The sequence below is a fragment of the Poromitra crassiceps genome (genome assembly GCF_964638095.1).
Source record: "Poromitra crassiceps genome assembly, chromosome: 9".
In the NCBI taxonomy this organism is placed as follows: domain Eukaryota; kingdom Metazoa; phylum Chordata; class Actinopteri; order Beryciformes; family Melamphaidae; genus Poromitra; species Poromitra crassiceps.
In genome coordinates this window covers 25,014,751-25,030,323 of record NC_139630.1, presented here as the reverse complement: position 1 = coordinate 25,030,323, position 15,573 = coordinate 25,014,751, and the positions used below count along the sequence as shown (strand labels likewise).

The 15,573-nt window shown below is 48.0% G+C and overlaps 1 protein-coding gene across 1 annotated transcript in view; it reads left to right on the top strand.

Moving 5' to 3' along the window:
* Positions 1–15,573, top strand: part of plcb1l (phospholipase C beta 1-like) — a gene marked incomplete at its 5' end in the record, with an annotated part of 271,472 nt that overhangs the window by 51,055 nt on the left and 204,844 nt on the right. The window contains one exon of the mRNA XM_083642697.1: positions 12,092–12,160. Within this exon, the coding sequence (XP_083498823.1) occupies positions 12,092–12,160 (69 nt within the window). The remainder of the gene's footprint in view (positions 1–12,091; positions 12,161–15,573) is intronic.

The following is a 15,573-nucleotide window of genomic DNA, read 5'->3' as shown; positions in this document are numbered from 1 at the left end:
AATCCGTGATCCGTGGCTCAAAATCCGTCACGCGATCCGATCCGTGGGTTTTCTGATCCGTGCCAGCCCTACTCAGCAGACAGCTCTCTGTGCCTGCTGCCGCAGCTGGAGTGCAGTTCTCGTCTGGGTGCGCGATGTGTCCAGAGTGCTTTACCCAGTACGCTGACTGTATGAGAGTACCTCATACTGTAGGAGTCCACTTAAAAAAAAAAAAACTATCCCTTTAACAATAGAACGCCTACAGTGGCCATTTTGACCTTTTTGAAATGTATATGTGCAATAACTTTGTTGAATTAAAAAAAATACAGTGCTGCTGGTACTTGACTTTTCCTAAAAGTGTCTGTATTGTCATTTAAAATATTTTTTATATGAATTACACAAAAGACAAATAAAATATCATTTTTACCTAAAGACCATAGGCGGTCAGTTGGACCCCACTGAATTTCCCAGGGGTCTAGGCCAAAAAATAATTTTGGTTCATATTTTCACATTTTGGTGTTGTTGTTTTGTCTTTTTAAAATACATCTTAACACAATAAATGCCTTGATCTCTCAATTGGGTGTTTATCATGAGATATGATAGTTTGCAATGTACGGCCACTTACGGCCATTCTAGTAGCTATGGAATTCTGGCACTTCCTTAACCCATTGATACCTGATGCAGCATTTGTGTGTATATCCCTCATTTGTGTGCGTATCCCTTTAAGACCACGAACCATCTTAAAGGGATACGCACACAAATGCTGCATCAGGTATCAATGGGTTAAACTTGTTAAAATGCACATTTTGGTGTTAGTTCGTCTTTTCCACACCACAGAAATCCCACATGTCTCCCCTGTTCTTCCCTTGACGTGCACTGAATTCTAATTCATGTGTAGTGTAGCTATATGTGGTGTATAGTGTAGTGTAGGTGTCTTTCATATGATTTACAGAGAGCTTCCCCGGCTGCTTCTTCCTCTAGAAACGCTCCTAGACTGACGGGTGTGTTTACAGCAGTTTATTTTGGTCCAGGAGAAGACATGCTGCGTGTGGGGGCACGTTGACACGTTGTCCCAATATAGCCTGGGTCACCTAATGCCACAAAGCAACAGCCTGTCTGTCAGCGCAGAGGCCACATCTGATCCGAGGCCACATCTGACTCGCCAACAACCTGATTTAAGCGCAGCCTGCTTTTAGATGACACAAGATGGCCCAGCACATAGTACATGCATACATACAGATGACTGACATACCAGGAAGTATCCGACGCTAAGCGCCTATTGGCTCACTTTCCCAATGAGAAACATGCACACATTAATCCAAAAGGTCTTCTTTGTAGTCGACTGGCCTTTTGTGTGTAAAAAAAAAAGCTCCACAACTCCCAACAGGTAAAGGTGAGATTATGATCTGATTTGTTGTTGGTTGATCATTCTCACCAGCACAATTGTATTTCTTCTCTTTTTTTATCTTTTGTTTTTATCACTGTGTTTTTTCACCGTACGAATAAATAAATAAATCACACTTAATAGCTGCTCACAATATAATGCTCATTTGAAATAGGATCATGGTGATGGTGAATAATATTGTTCTCACTGCAGGTGGGGTGTGTAAGGGTCAGGGGTCAGGGCTTTTGGAAGTGTTATATTGGTATGATTGACACACGAAGTGCTCCTGGCCTGGGCCTCCTCTCCTTGACAAGCCTTGGCAGGCGAGGATGTATTTCTCTCCAGGACTGACCTGTGTGTCCACCAGACAAAACGCTCTTGCCTCCATCACCTGCTCCCCCTCCTTCCCTCTCACAGCAGAAGCCCTGCTTCCTGTGGAGAGCACGTCCGTTTGCAACCTGGAAGCTGTCAAGCATGCTGCTGCTAAATGAGCTGGCTGCCCTAATCTCACTCCCCTTATCCTGTGCTCGCTCCCTTGGCCTCACCTCCCTCCCCTAACCTCCCCTCCCTCCCTTGGCCTCACCTCCCTCCCTTGGCATCACCTCCCTCCCCTAACCTCCCCTCCCTCCCTTGGCCTCACCTCCCTCCCTTGGCATCACCTCACACCCCTAACCTCCCCTCCCTCCCTTGGCCTCACCTCCCTCCCTTGGCATCACCTCACACCCCTAACCTCCCCTCCCTCCCTTGGCCTCACCTCCCTCCCTTGGCATCACCTCACACCCCTAACCTCCCCTCCTTCCCTTGGCCTCACCTCCCTCCCCTCCCTCCCTTGGCCTCCCCTCCCTCCCCTAACCTCCCTCCATCCCCTAACCTTCACTCCCTCCCTTGGCCTCCCCTCCCTCCCCTAACCTCCCTCCATCCCCTAACCTTCACTCCCTCCCTTGGCCTCCCCTCCCTCCCCTAACCTCCCTCCATCCCCTAACCTTCACTCCCTCCCTTGGCCTCACCTCCCTCCCCCCCCTCCCTTGGCCTCCCCTCCCTCCCCTAACCTCCCTCCATCCCCACAACCCGCCTTTCCTCTTGCCTGTTCACCCAGAGGGGAGCCACGCTCTGTGATTCAGAAGCAGCCAGCCTGATCAGATGCTCTGTCGGTCCTGTTGCAGAAGTCCAATGAAAGGATGTTTTATTCAAATCATCTATTTCCCCTCCTCCCTCCATTTAGCCTCAAGTATAAACAAGTCTCATTTGACAACAAAATGACGGAGCTCAATAATACATTTCCCCTGGCAGCTCGTTCAAACAATTACGCAAATTTCACTCAAATCGCAAAAAAAAAAAAACCCCGCAAGTAACGTACTTATTTCTGGCGTTAGCACCTTGGAGATAAACAGCATTCTTCTTACTTGTACGTTGGGAGAAGTAATGAGGTTAATTTGAGAGGGAGGCAGCAGCCCCACAGCACAGAGATACAGACAGAAAGCAGAGCCCCGGGGCCAGGGCAGGTTAAGCATGTTCATTTATTTCCGTAGTCTCTCTCCCGCCCGGCCTCCTCGCTCGCTCGCTTCCTGGACGTGCCATGGATCTTAATAGGGCTGCTGCGGCTCGGCCTCAGCTCCACTCACTATTTAGATGCACACACAAATGCCCCCGAGAGAGGGAGGAGAGAGAGAGAGAGAGAAAGAGAGGGAGGGAGGAAAAAGAGAGAGAGAGAGGGAGGGAAAATGAACAGATAAAGAACAGACGTCATAGGAAATAAATGAGAGAAGTGAAACAGGAAAGCATATGTCTGGACAAACAGACTAAACAAGTATCGCAGGATTTTAATGAACATTCCGCGTGCAGACGGAGGCCGCCGTGATAAAGTGTGAGTTGGTCTTGTCTTGACGTCTGCATAATGAGCAGTGCCGGTGTGCGTCAGCGTGTGTTGAAGACACAGGTCTCTTTACCTCCCCGGGTTAATGGCTACTATACTAACACATGTCCCACGTCAGTGTCCCGCTGTGCGCTCCCCGCTCTGCGGTCTAGTCTCGTTAGCTTTAGCATTAACGAGCCTGCCGCTCTGCAGGTTGAACACTTAACCCGAGGAGGCCACCGAATCAGCTGAGGGCCGCCACACTGAGCAGGGGCCAGAGGGCAGCAGCTCCGAGGCGGAGCTCCTTCCTGAAGCCCCTGCTGTTCCCACCGGGGGACCCCCACGCAGAGCTCCCCCCCCCCCCACCGCTCTCTAAACACACTTCAAAGGCAGCAGGCATTGGCAGAGCCCGACGGAGGCGTTAACCTCTGACTCGCAGCCTCTCTCTCTCTCTCACTTAGCACACAGGGACCACGGCCTAATTGACTCTGTGCGCGCTGCAGAATGTCTCCCCCACCTTCACTAAAGGAAATGCTTGTCCCGGTGGTGGACGGCGGCCATAGAATAGAGTGCTTTCATTTCCACCTCATATATGGAAACGGTAATAATGTTCATGTTAATATTGCATCCAAATATGGTGACGACAGGGTTTTAAAATGACCTGCTGCTGTGAATGTTTTCTTAGTCAACATTCCCCCGGGGTGAAACAGGGATTGAATATGACTCAGCAGAGGAAAAACAAACAGGGACACACAAACGTCACTCTGTGCCAAAAAAATGTTGGCCCACAAAAACAATGTCAACGGAGTGGGATGACATCACAATGGAGTGGATGACATCACAATGGAGTGGATGACATCACAACGGAGTGGGATGACATCACAATGGAGTGGATGACGTCACAATGGAGTGGATGACATCACAATGGAGTGGATGACGTCACAATGGAGTGGGATGACATCACAACGGAGTGGGATGACATCACAATGGAGTGGATGACATCACAATGGAGTGGATGACGTCACAATGGTGTGGATGACATCACAATGGAGTGGATGACGTCACAATGGAGCGGATGACGTCACAATGGAGTGGGATGACATCACAATGGAGTGGATGACGTCACAATGGAGTGGATGACGTCACAATGGAGTGGGATGACGTCACAATGGAGTGGGATGACATCACAATGGAGTGGATGACATCACAATGGAGTGGATGACGTCACAATGGAGTGGATGACGTCACAATGGAGTGGATGACGTCACAATGGAGTGGATGACGTCACAATGGAGCGGATGACGTCACAATGGAGTGGATGACGTCACGCATATCTGGTTGCAGCTATTGCGAATTCGCACTTGTTCTGTTGTAAGATTCCGTCGTAAGATGGATATCGCAGACTCATTTCTAGCGCCGCGCTCCCCACACCACTCTTACTTTCACCCGGTCGTTTCTGTTATTTTTGCCTTAAGACTCCCGCAAAACAAACAAATAAGGAGTAGAATAACATCACATATACCTGAATGTATACTGTTTGAGTAAAATATTCTAATGGGAACACTGAGGTAGTTATGGATTTATAGACAGGTCAAAGGCCTTGAGATGGTCAGATAGCAAGGCTGCAGCTGTCAAGGTGCCGTGGTCCTGCTTCTCCTCTGATAATGCAGAGGGCCTCACACTTCACTCCACTTCATTCTCCACCTCCAGTCCCATCTGCCTCTCAGAGAGATGGAGAGACGGAGAGACAGAGGGAGAGATAGCCCACACTGAGAAAGAGAGAGATGGAGAGACGGAGAGACGGAGGGAGAGATAGCCCACACTGTGAAAGAGAGATGGAGAGACGGAGGGAGAGATAGCCCACACTGAGAAAGAGAGATGGAGAGACGGAGGGAGAGATAGCCCACACTGAGAAAGAGAGATGGAGAGACGGAGGGAGAGATAGCCCACACTGAGAAAGAGAGATGGAGAGACGGAGGGAGAGATAGCCCACACTGAGAAAGAGAGATGGAGAGATGGAGGGAGAGATAGCCCACACTGAGAAAGAGAGATGGAGAGACGGAGAGACGGAGGGAGAGATAGCCCACACTGAGAAAGAGAGAGATGGAGAGACGGAGGGAGAGATGGAGAGACGGAGGGAGAGATAGCCCACACTGAGAAAGAGAGAGATGGAGAGACGGAGGGAGAGATGGAGAGACGGAGGGAGAGATAGCCCACACTGAGAAAGAGAGATGGAGAGACGGAGGGAGAGATAGCCCACACTGAGAAAGAGAGAGATGGAGAGACGGAGGGAGAGATGGAGAGACGGAGGGAGAGATAGCCCACACTGAGAAAGAGAGATGGAGAGACGGAGGGAGAGATGGAGAGACGGAGGGAGAGATAGCCCACACTGAGAAAGAGAGATAGAGAGATGGAGAGACGGAGGGAGAGATAGCCCACACTGAGAAAGAGAGATGGAGAGACGGAGGGAGAGATAGCCCACACTGAGAAAGAGAGATGGAGAGACGGAGAGACGGAGGGAGAGATAGCCCACACTGAGAAAGAGAGATGGAGAGATGGAGAGACGGAGGGAGAGATAGCCCACACTGAGAAAGAGAGATGGAGAGATGGAGAGACGGAGGGAGAGATAGCCCACACTGAGAAAGAGAGATGGAGAGATGGAGAGACGGAGGGAGAGATAGCCCACACTGAGAAAGAGAGATAGAGAGATGGAGAGACGGAGGGAGAGATGGAGAGACGGAGGGAGAGATAGCCCACACTGAGAAAGAGAGATAGAGAGATGGAGAGACGGAGGGAGAGATGGAGAGACGGAGGGAGAGATAGCCCACACTGAGAAAGGGATGTGGTCACTGAAGGAAGCTACAGTACCAGGGGGCCTTCTGAGTGTCTCACCACATTTGCGTGTGTTTACTGCAAATTGCATTACTGGCTGTTTAAGGGACAATAGGCGAGGCAAATTAGCATGCGATAGAGCTAGTTGATGGATGTGTGTGGTGTGGTGTGGTGTGGTGTGGTGTGGTGTGGTGTGGTGTGGTGTGGTGTGTGCCCACTTATGGATGGTTAGAGGTTGCCTTCCCCGAAACCTGTCTTGCTAAAGAGAGCCAAATGCCACTGGAGAGCCATAAATGTTAAAGAGCATGGGGCAGGTTAGAGACCCCAATCAGTCAATGTGTAGGTGAATTATGGAGGAACTTGATTTTCACATTAAGACACTTACATATACACTACAGTGACTTCTGGGGTCGTTTTATTTTTTGAACTTTTATTTTGACATCTTGGACCCCAAAACTCTGACGTCAGAGTAGGGAGTCGCCAGGCATGCCCGTCTGTCCCTCTGTCTGTCATCACTTAGGTCAGGGCTGTCAGTCACACACTATGGATGCTAACGCCGGTTTTCAGGAGGAAGAGGAGGTAGCAAATGTTTATGCACATGCATGTGATGGGCCTCAGGCTAATTTTGACAGTGAAAGAGAGCAGGAACAGCCCACAACGGACCGCGGAGAGAGAGTTGTGAAGGAGCTTGAAAGCAGCGGAGGCGGGCCGAGGTGCGGACTGTAATTCGACACACACACAAGCGAGCGGAGGCGGGCCGAGGTGCGGACTGTAATTCGATACACACACACGCACGCACACACACACACACACACACACACACACACACACACACACACACACACACACGCGCGCGCAAAAGTGACGTATGTGTCCAGCCATCTGGCCGAGAGCCGAAGTCCCGAACACAGTGAGAAAACCTCCCGAAGCTGCTGCTGCAGCGGGGTGCATATTGTCCGGCCAGCCGACCGAGAGGCATGCGAGCCGGGCACAGTTGGGGTGTGTGAGGTGGCTGGCTGTGGAGGTGGCGGTTTCTCCTCCTCCTTCTTTCTCTTTTCACAGCAGAGCGGACCCCAGGCTGCAGACAGCCCGGAGCAGAGCAGAGCAGAGCAGAGCAGAGCAGAGCAGAGCAGAGCAGAGCAGCGGTGCTGTGCGGGGAGGAAGGAGCCGCAGCCTCCCCCTCCCTCGAGTGAAGAGAGCGTATCACACAGCGTAGACACACACACACACACACACACACACACACACACACACACACACCGAGTGAGAGAGAGAGAGAGAGAGAGAGAGAGAGAGAGAGAGAGGGGGACTGACGGAGCGCCCCTCCACTCGCTCTTTCCCCTCCCTCCCTCCCTCCCGGAGCGAGTGAGAGAGACAGACGAGAAAGAGAGAGATAGAGAGCGTGTCACCGCGCAGACAGCAGGTACACACACACACACACACACACACACACACACACACACACACACACACACACCGAGAGAGAGAGAGAGAGAGAGAGAGAGATAGAAAGAGACTGTGTCACGCAGACAAGCAGCAGAGTGGAGCTGACTTGTTATCTGCATGCAGTAACCTGGCGACACCCGACCCATAACTCACTGACAACGACTTACTACAGGCAGCTACTGACTAAATGACTAACTATATACTAAAAACTAACTAGTGATTAACCTACCAACTAACCAACCGACTAACTGGCTGACTGATTGACTTTGACTAGCGTACGTACCTGACCTGCTATCTGTCCTGAAATGCGACTGATTTGACCATGGATTTGACGACAGTGGGAGGGGAGAGGGAGACACGCACGCGGGAGCCACTCCCCACAGTGACGTAGCAGACTTTGTCTAACAGAATAAAAGTCTGTTATTTCCTTCTGAAAAAGGAAGGTGTTTTTCTCCATATTTTTTTTCAAACTTTTTTTTTTTTTTTTTTAATGATGCATTAACTTTTCAAATATACATAGGGACAAGGTTAAGTATACATTTAGCAAAGGAATTACCCTGCTCCATGCTCTTTAAGACTTCTCATCACATACAGCAGCGGAGCATGTCATCATTCAGAAACCACGCCCAAAAACTCCCCCCCCCCCAATCCTGGCGTTCTCCTACAGTATGTCACATGTTGCACACAAAGATCATACAGAAGATGAACACTCCAACTTACTTCCTTGCCAGCTAGATCGACATTTTTCTTCTCGCCAATTCTCATTGGCTTCCTTGTTTTGCTCGGGAGTACAAAAAAACTGTAATTGGCGATTTTTTTTTTTTTTCATTTGTTGTCTGCGCAGCCCACCACACAACAGCTTTTAGCTATGTTTAATTCAAGGGAAATCACGCTGGTGTGTTTGCAAGTGAATGGAGAGCTTTCCCCCGTGATGGGCGTGGCCTATTTCATACAGCGAAGGCGAAGGGCCGATTTAGAGCAACTGAGGAAGGCTACAATTTTCACATTTCTCATTTATGACATCATCACTCATGTCATCACTGATGACATCACTGATGACATCCTATCCATTATCCGTTCCTGAACGAATGAATGAATGAATGAATGAATGCATGACTCACCCCAAAAAGCCTTCTCTTGACCATGCGCATGTGGTAAAAAAGGCAATTTTTCCCTCAGTACTATACTGAGGAAAGATTTATTTATTTATTAATTTATTGGATTGGATAATAATTCAACTTACACTACAGTGCACCATACGCTAAGTGGTGATACGATTCCCCCAGGCACATTGTTGTGTGATGTGAATATTATTTCGGCAGCACTCCTCTTTTTGAATCCTGTCCCGCTGTTCTTCAGCACCAGAACAGTTGCCAACTGCAGCTGGTCTCCGGCACCTTGGTGACATGCTGCTGGAAGGGTCACATGACTTCCATCCCTTTGTTTGATCAAGAATGGATCAACAACAGTGCAGCCAAGCTTTCATTGGGAGTAGCAGTGATATTTGTAAGTGATGCTGTCAGGCCTTGGCCACACTGATCCGTCAGAAAATGGACAGAACGGATAGACGGATAGATTTATGTCCGTTGCATGTACAAGTAACCTACTTGTACAGCAGGCATGGCCGTAACTAGCTATGAGGACGGGGAGGTCCGGACCTCCCCTAATATTTCAGAGGGGAAAAAAATTTTTTTTTTTTTTTTTTTTTTTTTTTATAAAACAATCTGCATGGAAAAGCATGAAAAACACGGGATCGCTTTTATTTTGAAACGAAAGGCAGGTCAGGCAGGAAGTCATCTGACGCCGCGTCCGCGGTAACTTGATTCCGAGAGAGCAGCAGCATGGTGGTGAGTGATGACTGTCTGTCTGCCTGGCGAGATAATTGAAGGTGAGCGAGCTGCGAGACAGTGAGCGAGTGAACGACAGACAGTGAGTGACACTGACAGATTTTTTAGCAACAACCAAGAAAGTAAGTGTCTAGTCTGTCTCTTAAGTAATGTTACCTGTGTGACACGTTGGGATGCTACTGGCTAATCATGCATGATGCCAATTGCAAAGCTCCCAAAGTCAGGTATGCAGGTGGCTATATGCATGGTTTCAGTTTCATGACCCAATAAGTAACAAAAAGAGGTGGTGTAAAGTTAAAAACAACATAATATATTTTATTTTATTTTTCAATCGTTCCTATCAGGAATAAATAAATGTCCCTCTGTATGTTTTTTTTATTATCGATGATGACTTTGTGTGTTGTGTTCGGCTTGGGTTGTGTACCTGTGTTTGTAGGTGTCATTTTGATATGAATTTGGCTAAAACAGTTTGTGTTTGTTAGTTACAATTATGTTGACAGGAGAGCTGAGCAGGTGGTGACATGAAAGAGAATATACTGAATAATGACATCACAACAGTATAATCCTAATGTTGATTTAAAATGATATATTACTCTAAATATGGCTAAAAAAGGGGGAAAAAACCCTCAAATTTTTTTCGGCGGCGCCCTTGCGGGCGCCGCCGAATCCGCCTCCCCTTGCTGGACCTTCCCTATTTTGGGACCCTGGTTACGGCCCTGACAGTAGGTGGCGGTAAGCACCTTGAAGGTGTCAGCGACCCGCCTATAAAATGAGAGAAGAAGAAAGCTGGCGTCAGCTAGCTGTTAGCTCTGTGCGCTACATTACTTATGTGGCAATAAAATGCCACCGAATAACCAGATTAGATGGTGAAATCAGACGGTGACACTGACTATCACGTTGTACAACAGCGGGATGGTGTACACAGCATTAATTATAGCCTCCTTCACTGCCTCAGCCGCCATCTTCTTTGAAAAATTGAAACAAATCTCAGAACGCCTCCTCTCGAGACCTCGACTCTGATTGGCTAAATGGACAGTGACTATCCGACCATCCGATACGTCCATCCAGAAAAAGTTCATCCCTCTTCAACTTTCTGTCCATCAAAACGTATGAAAATTTTGTGGATACGTCCGCTTCTGAGTGCTCCACGGACAGTCGGACAGCTGTCATTGAAAATGAATGGAAGTGAACAGAGAAATGAACGCACACGGACAGACACCACGGATCAGTGTGGCCAAGGCCTTACGATACCGAGGCCCCTGTTTCTGCTTCAATCACAATCATACTGTGGGGTGCGTTCGGAAATAACACTCGGAGCGCCCATGAGCGCACTCTGGCACAAACGGGAGCGTTGGTAAATTGGGAGCGCTGTTGGTATACAGCGTTGGGTTATTCAGAACGCTACACTCTGGCAGGGCCAGAGCAGCACTCTCTGCACTCCGTCTGAGGAGATGGAGCGTCAGAGCGACCAAGAGACGATGATGATGAACTGCTAAAATGGTTATAAAAAAACACACGGGGAAGAGAAGAGAACAGAGGAGAGGAGCTGAGAGCAGATAAGAGTGAGCTGTTTGTATGTGTAGCAGTTAGCCAACTGCTAGCCAGTTGCATGTGTTTCTAAAAACGAATGAGCCGTTCGTTAATTCCTACAGAAAGAGCACGCTCTGCCTCTCTTTTTCGTGGAGATCGTCAGATTGGATTTCTCCACTCACACAGCTGAGACCGACCAGGCTTTGGCAAGGCATTATGGCAGCGCATCATGCAGCAACATTGGACAGTGCGCGTGTTGAAGTCCGTGCTTGTGTGTGCATGTTCGTGGGTGCATACCAGCTTTTTCCACGGCCAGTGCCTCTGTGTGTGTGTGTGTGTGTGTGTGTGTGTGTGTGTGTGTGTTGGTGAGTAGCCACTTTGAGTGCGGTCATCAGCCCGCATTGAATATTAATTGTGTCCCGTTGGTACACTTTGTGTACGTTAAAACAAATCGTAACGCAGTCATTTGTGCATCGCTTCAATCACGAGAGACTAGTGGGTCAAATTTGACAAGCAAGCTTTATTCACGAATAGCATGGCAACTCATTTTGCCGTAATGACTCCGTGGTAGGATGACCCTCTTCTTGTGGTGAGAGAGGAGGGCATGTCTCAGTGCTCAGTCTAGGATAGGAGGAGTCAAGACGTTGGTGGTGGTGGACTGGGGAGGTGGGTGGGTTGAAACACAGCTCCAGAGAAGACGATCAGCCCAGGTACAGCCACCACTGAGGTGAACAATCACGGAGAGGATGATGACGCGCTGACCATGGCTATATATACTGCCGCGTCGTAGGCTCAGCAGCGACGTCATAACAGACGTCATATTGACAGGGGCTGATTGGCTATTGAAGATGGGGTGATGAGTCACGAGACACACGTCATAACAGACGTCACACTTGACTTATGTTGAGAGCTGATTGCTATTGTGATATGAGGTAATATGACTGGTCTCCATCTTGAAAACCTTTTTTTTTTTTTGGGGGGGGGGGGGGGGGGGTCATCCTGGACCAAAGACCTTGGAATTGTCAAAAAAGAACAAAGGGGAAACTCCCAGGCATTTCTGCATAAAAACGCAACATTAAAATGTAACGTTTTGGATAAATGTTGCCACCTCCTTGATTCCCAGATGGCTCCATGGCTACAGAATGTCTGTGTGCGCTGAAGCATCTTTGCTCTCTTTGATTTAGCACTTTGTGATTTCACTGTGTTTGTTCTTGTTGACAGGAAACAGACCTTCTGGATATTGCTTACATAAAGGATGCCAGAAATGGAAAATGCACTAAAACGCCAAAGGTAAGTTTACAATCCACATATCTTTATGATTGCATTTCTGTTTATGCCATGAATGAGAATCTGTTGTTCCCCGATGTGAAACTATTATGACTGTTTTGGTCTGGCGAGGAGTTTGTCGGAAGCTCAACACACACAATAAGTATAACTGGTTGAAAGGACAGAGCAGGGAGCAGCTCTGGTGATGATATGTTTTACGGGTGGCTATTTTTGCACCGAAATGGAAGCCATGAGTGGAAGTGGGCCGACCGTGACTCAGACAGTGTCGGCATCCGTCTGGCCGAGAGTAGTGTCCTCTAGAGAGAGAGTGGCGTCAGCGGAGGACCACAATGCGAGACTCATTAGCCAATGAACAGCCAGGAATGGGTCTCGCGCTACGTTTGCATGCTAAAATAAAGCTGATAATGTACAATTTGATTCAAGGGGGGAAAAACCCTTTCAGAGTACAACACAAACTGTCTATTTTGCTGCAACTCGACAGTGCTGCTTAATCCAGGACCTTACTTCCTGGAACTCTTGAGAGTAAAAAAACTGGTCCATTGGAGTGAATGGAGATGTCGGGACTCTTCTATCTACACGGCTCTGGCCGAGAGATCTGAGGGTGTATTTTTTTATAGTTTCTGTTACTTTCAGTGATTTTTGATTGGTTCGTATTTTGCGTGTGATTGTGTGTATTTGTGTGTGTGTGTGTGTGTGTGTGTGTGTGTGTGTGTGTGTGTGTGTGTGTGTGTGTGTGTGTGTGTGTGTGTGCGTGCGTGCGCGCGCGTGTGTGTGTGTGTGTGTGCGTGCGTGCGTGCGTGTGTGTGTGTGTGTTTGCAGTTAAGTGCATACTGGCACACTGGTGTAACACGTTTCAAGAGAGCGCTGTCCTCTCTCTCCATCTGCATATGGTTTCACTTTCAGACAGCGGCGAGGAGTTCAAAGTGAGGAAGTGGAGACAACATGACGGCTTAAACACGATTTGAATTCAAAATTTGAATTCAGCCATGCAGCAGTCAACAGACGGCGCATGAATCGTTTTCCCGCTAAAGCAACATCCAATCCAAATGAGCTATTTCACAGCTAATTAAAAATGGGTTGTTTGTGAGTCATGAGAAAAGAATTTGGCCACATTTTTCCAATCTGCCGCCGCCGCACTGTAGCTGCTCAACAATTTTGCCGGTGTTCTGCAGCAAATTGCAAAGCGTGATATTATTATTCTCCCTGTGATGCTGAGGTCATTTCATTTGCCCACTTAACCAGAGATGATTACAGCACTAAACTGCTTTCTTATCCACTTTGCTATCATATTCCCCCCGCATAATGACTCCATCTACTTCATGCTTTTTGGATCTGCTCAATCTTTCTTTCTTTCTGATGAGCTGTTTGTTGCAGAGAAGCGGGCGTCGCAGCAGAGCTGAGGGTGGGGGGGGGGGGGGGCGGGGGGGATCGCACTCTGATGCTCCTCTGCCCGGGGAGTGAGTGATGATGGAATCAGTACAACAGTGCGCACAGGATTCATGCATTTCTAAACAGCTTTACAGAGTGAGGGCTACCCAGGGAGGAGCTGCGGCGCCACGTGACAGGTTAGATGGCTGGAAATCCATTACTGGGCAATGGAGCAGCCACGCAACCTGGGTATTGTAAATGGGAGCGCCAGTGAAGACACTGTGTCTGTGTGAGGAGTTTATGAGATGAGGGGGGGAGAGGGAAGGAAGATGGAGAGGAGTGGAGGGGGGATCGTCAAGGATGAGAGAGGAGGGAAGCAGGAAGAGGGAAAGGCAGGGAGAGGTTTGGTAAAAAAAAAAAAAATCCACAGAAGAAGATGAAAAGGGGTAAGGAGGAGAGAGAGGGACGATGGGAGGTCAAAGGAAAATGTCAGGCGAGAAGCAGAGGAAATCCTAAACAGCATTTGGTGTAATGGACAGACAGCGCTTACGATCATAGATTGCTTCCCGAGCGTTTCTGCTCGACAGTTGTCACGTTCTCTCGTCAAACTCAGGATGTCTGAAGGTTCTGCCTTTCCATATTTCTGGGCTTGAAAGAAATGAGCACTGCATTGATCTTGTTCATTGTAACAGAGAGTTTGTGGAAAAGGATGCGGATTTTGCTAGATCGTTGCAGATCTCCTCTGATGTAAAGAATGAGTCCTCCCAGGCAGGTTGATCATCGTTACGCTACGCTCTTTGAATTGCAAAAGGCTAATGTTTAGCGTGGATTTACAGAGAGGACTAGGGGTGGGACAAAATAACGATACTCACGGTATCGCGATATTTCCACTTGCGATACGTTATCGATACACTGGCACCAAGTATCGATATGTTTATTTTTTATTTTTAAATCTTTTTTTTTTCCTTTTTTTTAACACGTTCACTGCCGTCGACGAGTTATCTCGTCAAAAAAAATCCAACGGTTGACTGCCGTCGACGAGTTATCGTCAATTTTTTTTTTTTTTTTTTTGACGGTGGGACGTGGATCTAACCCTTTTACATCTCCTATAAAAATATGGGAGCCACCGAACGTGTACAACCCATTCCACTGACCCACTAAGTGGCGACAGTGCTCTCCAGACTAGAGAAAGCCGAGCCAAAACTGCAGGGAAAAGCGTGAGGAAACCATTCTCATACTGTAGAATGGTTTGGCGAAAACGCTTTCGCGCTGGCGCACAACGGTGGCGCACAACGGTGGGGGGTTCCAAAAATAGACTGGGTGCAACACACTTTGAAACACGCAGCGTAAAGCCCAGAATCGCACAAAGCTTCATCAAAGCTCTCAACCGAAACCCCAAGAAACGAGCGAGCCCCATCCAGACTCGCCCGTGAGGGGCCGCCAGCAGCCAGGCAGCACAGACAGGCAGCAGAAACGAGCTTGTGACAAACGCTGCAAAGCCACCAGAGACACACCCACGGAGGGAGGAGTTTGAAGGAGAGGGGGGTGGGGGTGCTGTTATGGAGGAAATTACTGTTCAGAACTATTGTTTAGATGTCTGATGTCTTACTGATGCCAAAAATAAATGGTTAAAGTGACTGTTCTATCGAATTTCACAAAAAGGCATTTATCTCAGCTTTCCTTTTCAGACGCTGAAACCATGCTGTATTCAACTGCTAATGCCTACATAACTACTAACTCTACAAACTAACTCTTTTAGACAGAGAAAGCACACATTCTATTAGTTATTTTGAGATATTTTGTGTTCACAAAGTCCTAGCAGAAAATAATCCTCGGCTCTTGAAAGATGAGCCAGAATCCTCAAAAAACCTCTTGGCAGAAGCTATCTACAGTAAAAAAAAAAACTGTTGGCAGTGAATGTGTTAATAAACAGGCTAAAATATTATGCTGTGTGTGGTAGTTGAAACATAGTTTCAAGGTGACATTTATTTATGTTTGTAGTTGAAACAAAAACATAAATACTGTAGGCTACATGAATGGAAATGTTT